The 12,754-nt window shown below is 44.4% G+C and overlaps 1 protein-coding gene across 1 annotated transcript in view; it reads right to left on the bottom strand.

The window, feature by feature from the left end:
- C19H2orf92 (chromosome 19 C2orf92 homolog) overlaps positions 1–12,754 on the bottom strand; it is a 42,907-nt gene that overhangs the window by 12,285 nt on the left and 17,868 nt on the right. Inside the window, exon 5 of the mRNA XM_057751458.1 lies at positions 9,898–9,999. Within this exon, the coding sequence (XP_057607441.1) occupies positions 9,898–9,999 (102 nt within the window). The remainder of the gene's footprint in view (positions 1–9,897; positions 10,000–12,754) is intronic.

The following is a 12,754-nucleotide window of genomic DNA, read 5'->3' as shown; positions in this document are numbered from 1 at the left end:
ATGATCTGAGCTGCTCCACGGAACAAACTGGAACCCCTGTAGGAGCCCTGAAAAGATCGCCATGGTCTATGTGAGTTGGAAAGAAAAGCTACCAAAAAGCGAATGAGCAGGGAGAGAAACAGTGACTCATGTACCCCCAGACAACCTCAAGTCAAGCTAGGGCCCCATCCCCAGATGGGGGACCCTGAGACCTGGAGAGGAAGTTCAAGGTGAGCTTGCTCAATCTTTGGAGGATTCACAAGGAAAACAAAACCCGTTGCCATGGGTACAAAGGTTATTAAGTGTATGGTAAGAGATCCATAACGTTCTCATTATTCTGAGAAAAGAGACAGATTCATCATTCTGCAAGTTGGCTTAGAAAAGTGAGAAAATGTTCAATTCAACATACCCGGCAATCAGTTGGCTTGGAAAACGGCAGCTCCTTAAAGGGACAAGCATCCAGAGACAGCACATAATGAGTTACACGGGGGGCCCCCCCGTGAGGACTGCATTGCAGAAGGAGTGCACTTCTGCACAGGGAGATCGCCAAGTCAGGGAAGGGCTTGGCACGAGCATCAATCAGCATGAGGACTAGAGTTTTCTCCCCAAGAACCCACGGAAGAAAGGTCGCACACCATAGTGGTGTATGTTTGTCATCCTGGTGTTCCGGGGAGACAGAGGCAGGTGGGTCCCTAGGGCTTGCCAGCTAGCCAGCCTAGCCTACTTGCTGACTTCCAGGCAGCCAATGAAAGATACGTTTCAAAAAACCAAGGTTGGGCCGGTGGGATGGTTCAGCAGGTAAAGGTGTTTGGGGCCAAGCCTGAGTTCAAACTCCAGGATCCGTATGAGAGAAGGAAAGAACAGACTCCTGAGTGTTGACCTCTGACTTCCACATATATGCATGTGTAACCCCCCCCACACACACACACACAAAATAAATAATTACAAACATAATTTTTTGAAAGATGAATGTTGGGGCTGGAGGGATGGCTCAACAGTGAAACACACTTGGTATTTTTTCAAAGTACCTGAGTTTGGATCCCAGCACCCACATGGCAGCTCATACTATCTAGGGACTCTGGCGCCCTCTTTTGGCTTCCATGGGAACCAGACATGCCTGCAGACAAAACACCCATATATATAAAATGCAAATTAATTTAAAATAAAATCAATCTTCAACGGTGTAGGAGTAGAGAGATGGCTCAGTGGCTAAGAGCACCGGCTCTTCCAGAGGATCAAGGTTCAATTCCCAGCACCCACGTGGCTACTAAGAACCATCTGTAACTACAGGCCCAGAAAAGAATCCAACACCCTCTTCTGGCCTATCAGGTACCATGCATGCTCATGACACACAGACACAGACAAAACATACTCTTATAGTTCTTTTTTTTTTTTTTTTTTTGAGACAGGGTCTCTCCATGCAGCCCTGACTGTCCTGAAACTCACTATGTAGACCAAGTCGGCCTTGAACTCACAGATATCTGTTTGCCTTTGCTCCCTGAGTGCTGAGGTTAAAGGCGTGGACCGCCATATCCAGCTACTTTTTTAAAATTTTAGATTTAGAGGCACATGTTACCTAAGAAACAACCCAAATTGTTGGCCTCTAAACTCCACATGCATGCATGAATATGTGTGTGTCAACAAATATGTAGGCACATATTTGAGTTGTAGACACATATTTGAGTTGACACACATACACATGTAAATCAGATGTCAATGTATGTCAGACTACACGTGCATGCTACCACATGCAGCTTTACGTGAGTTCCTGGGATTCTAGCCTGGTTCTTACATTGTTGTGGCAAGTGCTTTACCCACTAAAGCATCTCCCCAAACCTTTGGTAGCTTCTCCCAGAATCAAAGCAAAGAAGAAAGGGAAATTAAGGGGAAGAATTCACCTGAAAACACATTTTCATTTCTCTATACCACAGAGGGGTCACCGCCAACAGAAAAAGCGTAGCTGTCCACATTTATCACCAATATGGCCAAGAGTTTTTATTTAACTGTCTGGAGAATATGAAGGGTTGTGGAGGGTTTTCTGGTTTTTTTTTTTTTTTTTACTTTTTTATTTATTTTTAATTTTCAAGACAGGGTTTCTCTGTGTAACAGCCGTAGCTACCCTAGAACTAGCTCTTGTAGGCCAGGCTGTCTTTAACTCACAGAGATTCGCCTGTCTCTGCCTCTGGAAGAAGAGCAGCCAGTGTTCTTACCACTGTGACAACTCTCCAGCCCCTCCAATAATTATCTGATAACTAGACTGACTCCTTTGTTAGTAATTTATTTATGTATATAGATGCTTTGCCTACATGTATGGCTGTGCACCACGTGAGTGCCTGGTGCTGGCAGAGGCCAGAAGAGAGCATTGGATCCCCTGGAACTGGTGCTTCAGATGGTTGTGAGCTACCATGTGGGTGCTGGGAATAGAACTTGGGTCAGCCAGTACTCTTAACGGCTGAGCCATCTCTCTAGCCCCTACCACCAGAGTCATGCTCTTTTGGACTGTTTGAGCATCCTTACAATATGGCAGCCACCTTTGAGCAGAATGAGTGGTCCACTGACTATCTTATTAGTTGTGAGCAAGACCTTGGAGAACAAGAATGGTTCATCTAGGTCTTTAGCCTCTAGAACAGAGCCCACGACCAGGAGGGGGAAAAATCAGTGGCTAGGTTTTAAATAGGAGAATGAATCTTGAAGGATTTTGTCTACAATTTATGAGGAACTGTGATACAAAACCACCCAAGTAAATCATCTTGAACATCCTTATTGGCTATAAGCAAGAGGCTTTCACTCCCCCACCAGAGCCATCCTCCCGGGGTCTGTTTGAGCATCCTCACTCCTGGCAGGCAACTTTCAGCAGAGTGAAGGAACCAAGGTAGAAACACAACAGAGTAGCTCACCATTGCTTCCACCACTCATTAGAAGTCACGAAATCCAGCCCACACTCCAAGAGTGCCACCTTTTGGAGAAATAGGTGCCAAAACATCTGTGGACTTTTTAAGTCCATGCAGGGATAGAATTCCAAGGAGCACAGCTGGGTGAAGAAAACGTTTGCATCTGTTCATAGAAACCAAGTGTTTTTAACCCGGTACTTCAGGCTCTCTGCGAGAGTTATGACAAGTGGCATCCAGGGGAATCCACTCTGAAAGACGCTTGAGCATGGAGATCTCAGAATGGTTTCCATGATACTGAGTTGACCCGTATGAAATTGCTGATATTTCTGACTTATAAAAGTCATAAGTTCAAATGATATAACTTTATATTAGTCCCAAGGAAAGTTTTCTGGGTGACATAGTTCTAACTTGGGGATTCCTAGAAATCCAACATCACCAGTTTAAAAACAAAAAACAATGATTTGTGTGTTCTCATTCATGTATGTATATGGTTGTGTGTCCATACATGTAAGCAGGCACACTGGCACGTGTGTATGTGTATAGAGGCCAGGGCCAATAACAGGTGTCTTCCTTAACCCCGCCCCACCTTATTTTTTTAAGATTTTACTTTTAAGGTGGGCAGTGGTGGTGCACACCTTTAATCCCAAGCACTTAAGTTCGAGGACAGCCGGGTCTACAGAGTGAGTTTCAGGACAACCAGGGCTACACAGAGAAACCCTGCCTCAAAAAACTAATACATACACACAAACACACACACATACACACACACACACACACACACAGAGAGAGAGAGAGAGAGAGAGAGAGAGAGAGAGAGAGAGAGAGAGAGAGAGAGACTTAGTGTATCTGTATGTGGGTACACATGTGAGTTCAGGTGCCCCTGAAAGCTAGAGGCCTCCAATGACCCTGGAGCTGGAGTTACTGGTAGTTATGAGCTGCCCAATGTGTGTGTGTGTGTGTGTTTGTGTGTGTGTGTGTGCTGCGAGTCAAACTCAGGTTCTCTGCAAGAGCAGTATGCACTCTTAATTGCTAAGTCATCTCTCCAGATCTCCACATTATTTTTTGAGGCAGGGTCTCTCACTGAAGCTCACTAAGACTGACTAGCCAGTAGACCTCAAGAATTCCCATCCATGCCTCACTAGCACTGGATTGCAGGTATGCACCACAGTGCCCAGGTTCTTACATGGCTACTAGGGATTCAAACTCAGCTCCTTCTCTTATGCAGCAAGCACTTGCCCAAGTCACCCATCTCACCAGTTCCACAAATAATCAGTTGATAACGTGATAACCAGTGTGGTGACAATCAGTTTATAGTGGGATTCTTTCCTTACAGAAACAAATAACACGGAATTGACTTCAAACCTAGTGTAGGTAGCTGACTGCATACCTTGAGTTCTGGGAAAATGAGCAGGTGGAGCTCATTTGTACTTAGAAAGTTGTCACGTACTGAGTTAGGAGTCTATAAGGGAGAAAAACGTCAATAAGGTTTTTTACAGCTTTTATAGGGGTTCTGTTTTCTTTGCCACTGTGCAAACACTCTAGAAAATAAATCTACCAAGCTAGCAGGTTAGGACCTACATTAAGGTTTGAGATGTGGTATCAAGTTTGTTCCAGGAAAACTGAGCTCAACAAGATACCTAGTCCCCTCTAGTGTAACAATAAGGGGCATGAAGGAAGCTCCCGTATTTAAAAATTATCTCATACCATGAATGCTTTAGAGAAACACGGTCTGCGTTGCTGTTCAGTAACAACAACAATCGTTGGCTCATTCAGCAGGAGAACTGGAGACAGAGCCTCCCACCCCGGGGGCACTGGGGTTCCTGTCTAAAGACAGCATGTGTGTGTGTGTGGGGGGGAATGATGCTCTGGAGGACAAACAAAACACAAACTAAGCACAAAGTAGACATAGCTCGTAGCTCCGCCATCCTCGGTTTGTGAACCAACACTGCCCCCTGCTGGATGCAGTATCTAACCTCAGTATCCCGCAGATGGAAAACCCATGCACAGTAACAATGCTGCCACATGGGACTGCTGTGGGGATGAAATGAGTAAAAGCAGAAGAAAACTCCAACAGCTGCCAGACAGTGCTCACTGGGTTGGCCCTGTTGCCATGGTAGTGATTATTATTGTACCAGTCACCCACACATCCATTCATAAAACAGTATTCTGATCAGCACTTTTCTATGCCACTAAAGCTTCCGTGGGGCAGAGAGTCTGGTCTGTACTGAATAGTGCTGTGATCCACCTTACTGTCATTTCAGTGTGGACTACAAGAATGATGACCAATAGGATCGGGTAAGATGGAACATAGCAAGTTCTTAACATATACATAAAAATACATAAATCCCAAAAACAAACCTACCGCAGCAAATAGAAACTGAAGAATTCATTCTTGGTATGTAAATATACGTGTATATGTGTGTGTTCAAATAAAGAGGAAGATAGATCAATGACAAATGATAGGTAGATAGATAGATAGATAGATAGATAGATAGATAGATAGATAGATACTGTCTTTCTTATATTAGTCCCATAACCACTTCTCAACTGAGAAACATTAGAAACATCTCCCCCGAGAGTGGCACAAGACACAGTGTAACTATATTTCTCCTACTCATAAAGATTATCTTGGAGATAGTAACAATGTTATTAACTAGGACCCCTAAGTGGATGAGAGACTCTGTAATTTGTAAAGAAGAAAAACTGTATCTCTCTGCATCTCTCTGCAGATGTTGTGTTTTATATATATATATATATATATATATATATATATATATATATATATATATATTTTTTTTTTTTTTTTGATTTTTGAGACAGGGTTTCTCTGTAGTTTTTTTGGTTCCTGTCCTGGAACTAGCTCTTGTAGACCAGGCTGGCCTCGAACTCACAGAGATCCGCCTGCCTCTGCCTCCCGAGTGCTGGGATTAAAGGCGTGCGCCACCACCGCCCAACTATACACATATATTTCTATTCCATGGACTAGAATCCAGTAAGGTCCTGTCTCAGTTTGCCTCTCTGTTGCTGTTATAAACATCGCGATCGAGAGCAGCTTGGAGAACAACAGGGTTTCTGTGACTTACAGTTTATCAACGGAAGCCAAGGCAGGAGCCCAGAGGCAAGAACTGAAGCAGAGACCACAGGGCAAAGCTGCTTCCTGGCTTGCCTTTTATACAACCCAGGGCCACCTGTCCGGGGCTGCCTCAGCCCTCTAGGTCCTGCTGTATCAGTTACAATCAAGAAAATGTCACTCCACCAGACATGACCATGAGCCAATCTGATGGAGTTTGAAGTTCCCCCTTCCCAGGTGACTCAAGTTTGCGACAAGCTGACAAGGTCCAGTCGGTGCAGGTACTAAGGCTATGAAATGATCATACACAGGCCAGTTTACCTTCCTACTAAACCTTAACTCAGTAGTGTGCAGAATAATAGGGAAATGTCCACCTACAGCAACAACACAGAAAAGTAACAATTCGGCTATATATATATATATATATATATATATATATATATATATATACACACACACACACACACACACACACACACACATACATATTTGGGTGTGTGTATATGCACATATATGTATATATGCATACATATGTAGATAGATATGAATATGGAACACACTGAAACAAGCCAAAGACAAGCTTAAAATTTTGTCAAGATAGCCCCATCTCTAGCCTAGGGAGACTCAATATCCATTTTCCAAAATGACTGGGGAAGGCTTTTCTAAAGTTAGACAGGCTGACAGTAAAGCTCATGTAGAAAAACTATCATATAAAACGGCCACAAAACCACTGGGGTGGGGGCAGAAACTGCAGGCCATTCAAACATAAACTGTTTCGACCTCTCATTAAAACTGTGTGCTGTGGGACTGGAGAGATGGCTCAGCGGTTAAGAGCACTGGCTGCTCTCCCAGAGGACCTGGGTTCAGTTCCCAGAATCCACATGGTAGCTCACACCTGTCTGTCACTCCAGTTCTAGGGGATCTGACATCTTCATACCAGTGCATATAAAATAAAAGTTAAATACATTATTTAAAAAAAAACTGTGTGCTGATGGTGCACAAGGAGATGAATAGGAGGTTCAGGCAGAGTCCCGGAGTGTCGGGAGTTACTCCGTGATAAAGGTGACATCTCAGACCACACTCGAGATGGACTCTCTAATAAGTGGCACAGAGACAACTGATAGCCAGATTGTGGGAACTGGACTGGTTATGTCTAAAGTTTTTAATGAAAATCTTCGTGTGCCAGGTTTAATCATCTTTTCTTGGCAACAAGAGCTGCCATTCTAGCCCACGCCCAGTCCCAGTAAGCAATTGTCTCCTTGCGGCTCTCAAGATATGTCCAGTTATCAAAGAGATGTACAATTATATTTAACATATCACTAATAGGATATTTACAGGAAATAAAATCAAGGGTATTAGAAATACCTATTTTAAAGGGTATTTGTTGGTGAATAAATTACCCCAGAGGATCTAACTCAAGGGTTCTAATCGCCAGGAAGTGGTCCCTGGCTACGACACAGCAAATGCACGGAAACACGTAGAATCCTGGGCTCCACTTTTGGAGGTTCTTGGTGGATGGTAAGAATGAGGGCTTTTAATAAGGGTCTCCCACCCTCCAACCTGTTCCCCATGGCTGACGCACTGTTGGGTATGGGACCACTACGCCCATGCCTACACCCTGACCTAGGAAAAAACACATATTCATCAGTCCCCATAAGGCTGTTTCTCTCAAATTTTAAGAAAGAATGCTCCCTCGGCTTCCTGCCATAGTTGTTCGACCTGTCTTCAAGGCAGCTCCCCCTACCCTAACCTCAGAGGTAGGCTGGGCCTTTGCTCATGGGCTGGCTGGAGCACTTTCCCACAGCCCTCGGGAGGACAGAGGAGCCTCAGGAATGTGTGCAGCCCCCAAACACCCCCACTACCGTGTGGGGAGGAAGGGACCGCGCTGGTTTATAATAAGGAGGAAGAGTGAGCTGCCAATGCCAGCTCTTTCCTTTGCCTTCCTGGCATCCCGGTATCTACATCCCTGGTATCCAGCCAGGAATTGAACAATTGCCCTGCTCCACCCTCCAGCTGTGTTTCGCTGCAGAACAGGGACCTGGCAAAGCCCTGTCCCACCCTCACCCGGTTCTAAACATGAGCAAGAGCGAAATGCGTTGTTATACAATTATTTCAACTCGGATAGTATTCATTTTCATTTATGACTGTCAGGAATTACCCATAGTGCCAATAAAATGTTCTGATTCAGGAGAATTCCAGGAAACATGACTTCTTTTAATGAAACACCATGAAAAATTTTTCAGTGCTCTTATAAGCATCTGGGCCTATGTCTTGTTTTATTTACTATTTTTATTAATTTTATTCTATGTGGGGGTGGTTGAAGTGGGGTGTGCACATGCCACAGCATGCATGCAGGGTCAGAGGTCAGAGGGCAACCAGTAGATGTCAGATCTATCCTATCCCCAGATGGGCCTGAGCCACAAACTCAAGATTCCAAGCGGGGCAAAAAAACACCTTTACCCACTGAGATACCTCATTTCACATTTTTAGAAAGTCCAGATACTAACGTAGAGTTTAGTGTGTACAAAGATGTGCAGCTGAAAGGTCTGACGTGGACATGGAGATATTGCCTGACCACTGACAGCAGGTGAGCCCAGGCAGACCCAGGAAATGACCCCGATGAACTGGAATTCACAACTATGTGCAAACATCTCAGCATGCTCATTCCCCTGCCACACAAGGTCACAAGGTCACTGCTGGCAGATTTCTCACTGATGATTCTCTCCTTACTAACTGGGTTGATTCCCAGTGTGATACTGCTTCCCCAAGAACCTTGGGGAAAGGGCATGTTCCTCTTATCATTTTTGAAGGTATGCCTTGAGCAAGATCTTTTTCACTACTTGTTTTGCATTGGTTGGTTGGTTGGTTGGTTGGTTGGTTGGTTGGTTGGGTTTGGTGCTTTGTATAAGAATGGTGCCCCCAGGCTCATCTATTTGAATCCGTGGTCATCAGGGGGCGAGTGGCACTACTTGAGAAGGACTGGGAGGTGTGGCCTTGTTGGAGGAGGTGTGTCACTGGAAGTGGGCTCTGAGGTTTCAAAAGCCCAAGCCAGGCCCAGTGTCTCTCTGTTCTTCCTACCACTTGCAGATCTATATGTAGGACTCTCAGCTACTTCTTCTGTACCACATCTGCCTGCAGGCCACCATGCTTCCCAGCATGATAACAATGGACTAAACCTCTGAATCTATAAGCCAGCCTTAATTAAATGCTTTTTTATAAGAACTGCCATGGTCATGGTGTCTCTTCACAGCAATAGAATACTGATTGAGACAGGGTTTTTTGTTTGTTATTATGGTTGGTGGTTTGGGCTTTTTAATAGATTGTTTGTATGTGCATGCGTGTGTGCATGTGTGTAAGTGTATGCTATGTGTGCAGTGTCCATGGAGGCCAGAAGAGGGAGTCAGATCTCCAGGAACTAGAGTTACAGGTGGTTGTGAGTCACCTGGTGTAGGAGCTGGGAACTGAACTCAGGTCTTCTAGAAGAGTAGCAAGCACTCTTACCCACAAACCATCTCTCCAGCACTTTCTCTTATTTTTTGAGACAAGAGTTCATGCAGCCTAGGCTGGCCTCAAACTCACTATGTAGTCAAGGATGGAAGAGATGCTGTACCCCCTCCCCCAAATTATCCATGTACATGAAATTAGGGCACATTGAGTGGATGTTATTAATGCTAGTCAGGGTTCACACTACTGGGAACAGTGAACTCTATTTGCAAATTAGTCTATGTTCCCTGAACAGCATCCAGAATGGCAGACTATGCCTGATCCTGCAGACCACAGACCCCATGACCGATGGAAAGTACAGCAAGGGTTTCAGACACTCTCTTCCTCTGGTTCTCAGTCTGGCAGTGCCCCATCAGTAGGCATTTTCCAGAATGTTCTGATCGCAGCAAGCACATCCAATACAACACAGCCTATGAAAACACACACACTTCTAATCCATTGGCATATACTTGCTTTCATTGGCATCTCTCCACGTAACTAGCTCATCAGCTGCTCTTGCGTCTTCCTTTGATAAATGTTTGGGGTCGTTAGAAAAGACCTGCAGCAGGATCTCATCTGAAGAGAAGCAAGCACAAGCATGTTAACAGCAGTAACGCGCATGGGTATATCTTGCTCTGTACATACACAGCGTGTCCATGGATACGTGAATGAATACTCAGACTCAATGGATACAGGATGCTCAGCTCTAAGATGACCGAACCAGATACCCCGGGCAGAGACAGATGTCTAGAAACTCTGCCCCATGCCTCATATGTAGAGATACAACTTCCCTTCTCGTTCCTGGTGTCATTCATACCGTCTTAAAGTGCCCCCCCCCCGCAGGGTGACACATAAGAACAGGGTGAAGGCTGTAAGTCAGAAATGAGGCAGAATATGCTAAATGGTCGTTAAGAGCTTTTTTATACATAAAACTCTTCCTGATTAGCATGGCGAGATGGCTCGGTGGTCATGCTCACTGGCCACTCTTCTGGAGGACCGAGGTTAGATTCCCAGCACACGCATGTTGGCTCACAACCTGTTATACCACCCTGTTGATTTAGACAACACATACTTAGGTCACTGAACACAGAAAAATCTAGCGATTGCTCAGCTAGAAGCTTCACCCCTACTGGCTGGCATTCATAGTGTTGGAAGGTGCTATCCACCCTAGCAGAGCAGAAATGTACTCATCAATCTCACCCATCTATGAAGCCTGGAGGCTACAATAATGACCTGCCTGCAAGATATACCTCTGATGCAATATTGGCACAAATGTTATGGGAGTAACCAACCCCCTTTTGGGGGGTTTAAGACCCACTTCATGAGTTGGAACTCATATTTGACACTGATAATGAGGCCAAGAACCTGAGATTAAATGTCATACCCTAGAGTAGTGGTTCTCAACCTGTGTGTCACGACCCCTGGAATTTGAACAGCCCTTTCACAGGGGTTACCAAAGACCATCAAAAAAAAAAAAAAAAAAAAACACAGATATTTACATTACAATTTATAACAGTAGCAAAATTACAGTTATGAAGTTGCAATGAAAGTAATTTTATGATTGGGAGTCACAACATAAGGAACTATACTAAAGGTTAAAAAGGTTGAGCACTGGGAAGGTTGAGAGCCACCCCCTAGCGGAAAACCTGGTACTATTTTTCTACTAAGTAAACATAGCAATAAAATTGTTCCTATGCTATGCACATAGATTAGTGCATCGCCTCAACCCTCACCAGAGAAGTTGCTTCTTTTTCTTTTTAATTTTAAGGATTTATTTATTTTTAGTTTATGTGTATGTACGTTTTGCCTACTTGAATGCCTGTGCACCTTGTGCAGTTCTGGTACCCTCAGAGGCCAGAAGAGAGTGCTGGGCATTCTGAGACTAGAGTTAAAAATGTTTGTGAGCCACCATGTGGTGCTGAAATCAAACCCAGGTCCTCTGGAAGAGCATCCGCTGCTCTCAATTGTTGAGCCATCTCTCCAGCCCAATAAGCTGCTTCTTACAATAGATGGTAATAAATGCAGAGACCTACAACCGGACAGTGAAAGACTTTGGAGCACTCAGATCTGAATGGGGTGTCTTTATCAAACCTTAGGGATCTATGCAGAAGAGAAGAAAAGATTAAAAGAGCCAGAGGTGGTGCATGACTCCAAGGAGAAATTATTTTTCATACACAGCAGGTTTGATGTACATGTGAACTCGGAGAGACTGTGATCACACATGTAAGCCAAACCAGACAAAATCCCAGCACAGAGAAATGGAAATCCAGGCAAAGCCCACTCGTGACCAAGAAGCTATTTGCAGCTGCTGGCTGCTCAGGGAGGGACAATCAGTTCTCTTCAAGAGAGCGACACTGGGTATATCAACCACACCACGGAGCAGGCCCCAGGCTCAGGCATAGCTGGCTAACACTAAAACGGGTTCCACGTTTATTGTCTCTCTCTGTGTGTGTGTGTGTGTGTGTGTGTTTGAGATTTTTATTTAAGAGAGAAAAAGAACATGAGATTGGTGGATAGGAAGGGGGGTCTAGGAGGAATTAGAAAAGGATAAAGAATATGATCAAAATATATTGTAAGAAAAAAATTCAAAATAAAAAATCCACATTGTAACATTCTCTTGGTATACTAGTTAATATAAATGCTAAAGATTAAATAGGTTTGTATAACTGAAGATTTTATTTTTGAATGACAAACTTTCTGCCCTTCAGAGAAAATACTTATTAAGAGTTTATAGCCAGGTGGTGGTGGCACATGCCTTTAATCCCAGCACTCGGGAGGCAGAGGCAGGCGGATCTCTGTGAGTTCAAGACCAGCCTGGTCTAGAGAGCAAGTTCTAGGACAGCCAAAGCTACACAGAGAAACCCTGTCACAAAAAAAACAAAACAAAACAAAATAAGAGCTTCCAAAAAAAGAAAAGAAAAAAGGCAGTTTTTGCCGGCTCTGCTTCGGTTCGGGCAAAAGGGCAGATTCCTGGAGCTCTCGCACCCTGTTGAGTTCCATCTGGATCTTCGCTTTTCTCAAAAACACAGCAAGAGTTTCCGAGAAGAGCAATGAGGTGGCACTTTGAAAACTCTAACATGAAGGTCTTCCCACACAGTGGGCATAAGCACTCAGGCGGGCCGCCTGGTTCAGTCTCCCAGGCTATCCTCACTCTCTCGTACCCTGCTACCACCATCTGGCACCCTCTGAGAAGTAGGGTCCTTTCCCGATGTTTGCATTCTGCTTTCTGTTGGTTTTCTTGGGACTCTGAGAGAGGAACCGACTGTAGCCACAAGGTAAGCAACAACCATGCTTACCTTCCCTTTGAAGCAGCAGGAACGAGTTACCTAAA

This window comes from Chionomys nivalis, chromosome 19 (assembly GCF_950005125.1).
Source record: "Chionomys nivalis chromosome 19, mChiNiv1.1, whole genome shotgun sequence".
Taxonomy (NCBI): domain Eukaryota; kingdom Metazoa; phylum Chordata; class Mammalia; order Rodentia; family Cricetidae; genus Chionomys; species Chionomys nivalis.
The sequence above is the reverse complement of the archived record's forward strand: the minus strand, read 5'-3'. Positions and strand labels throughout refer to the sequence as shown.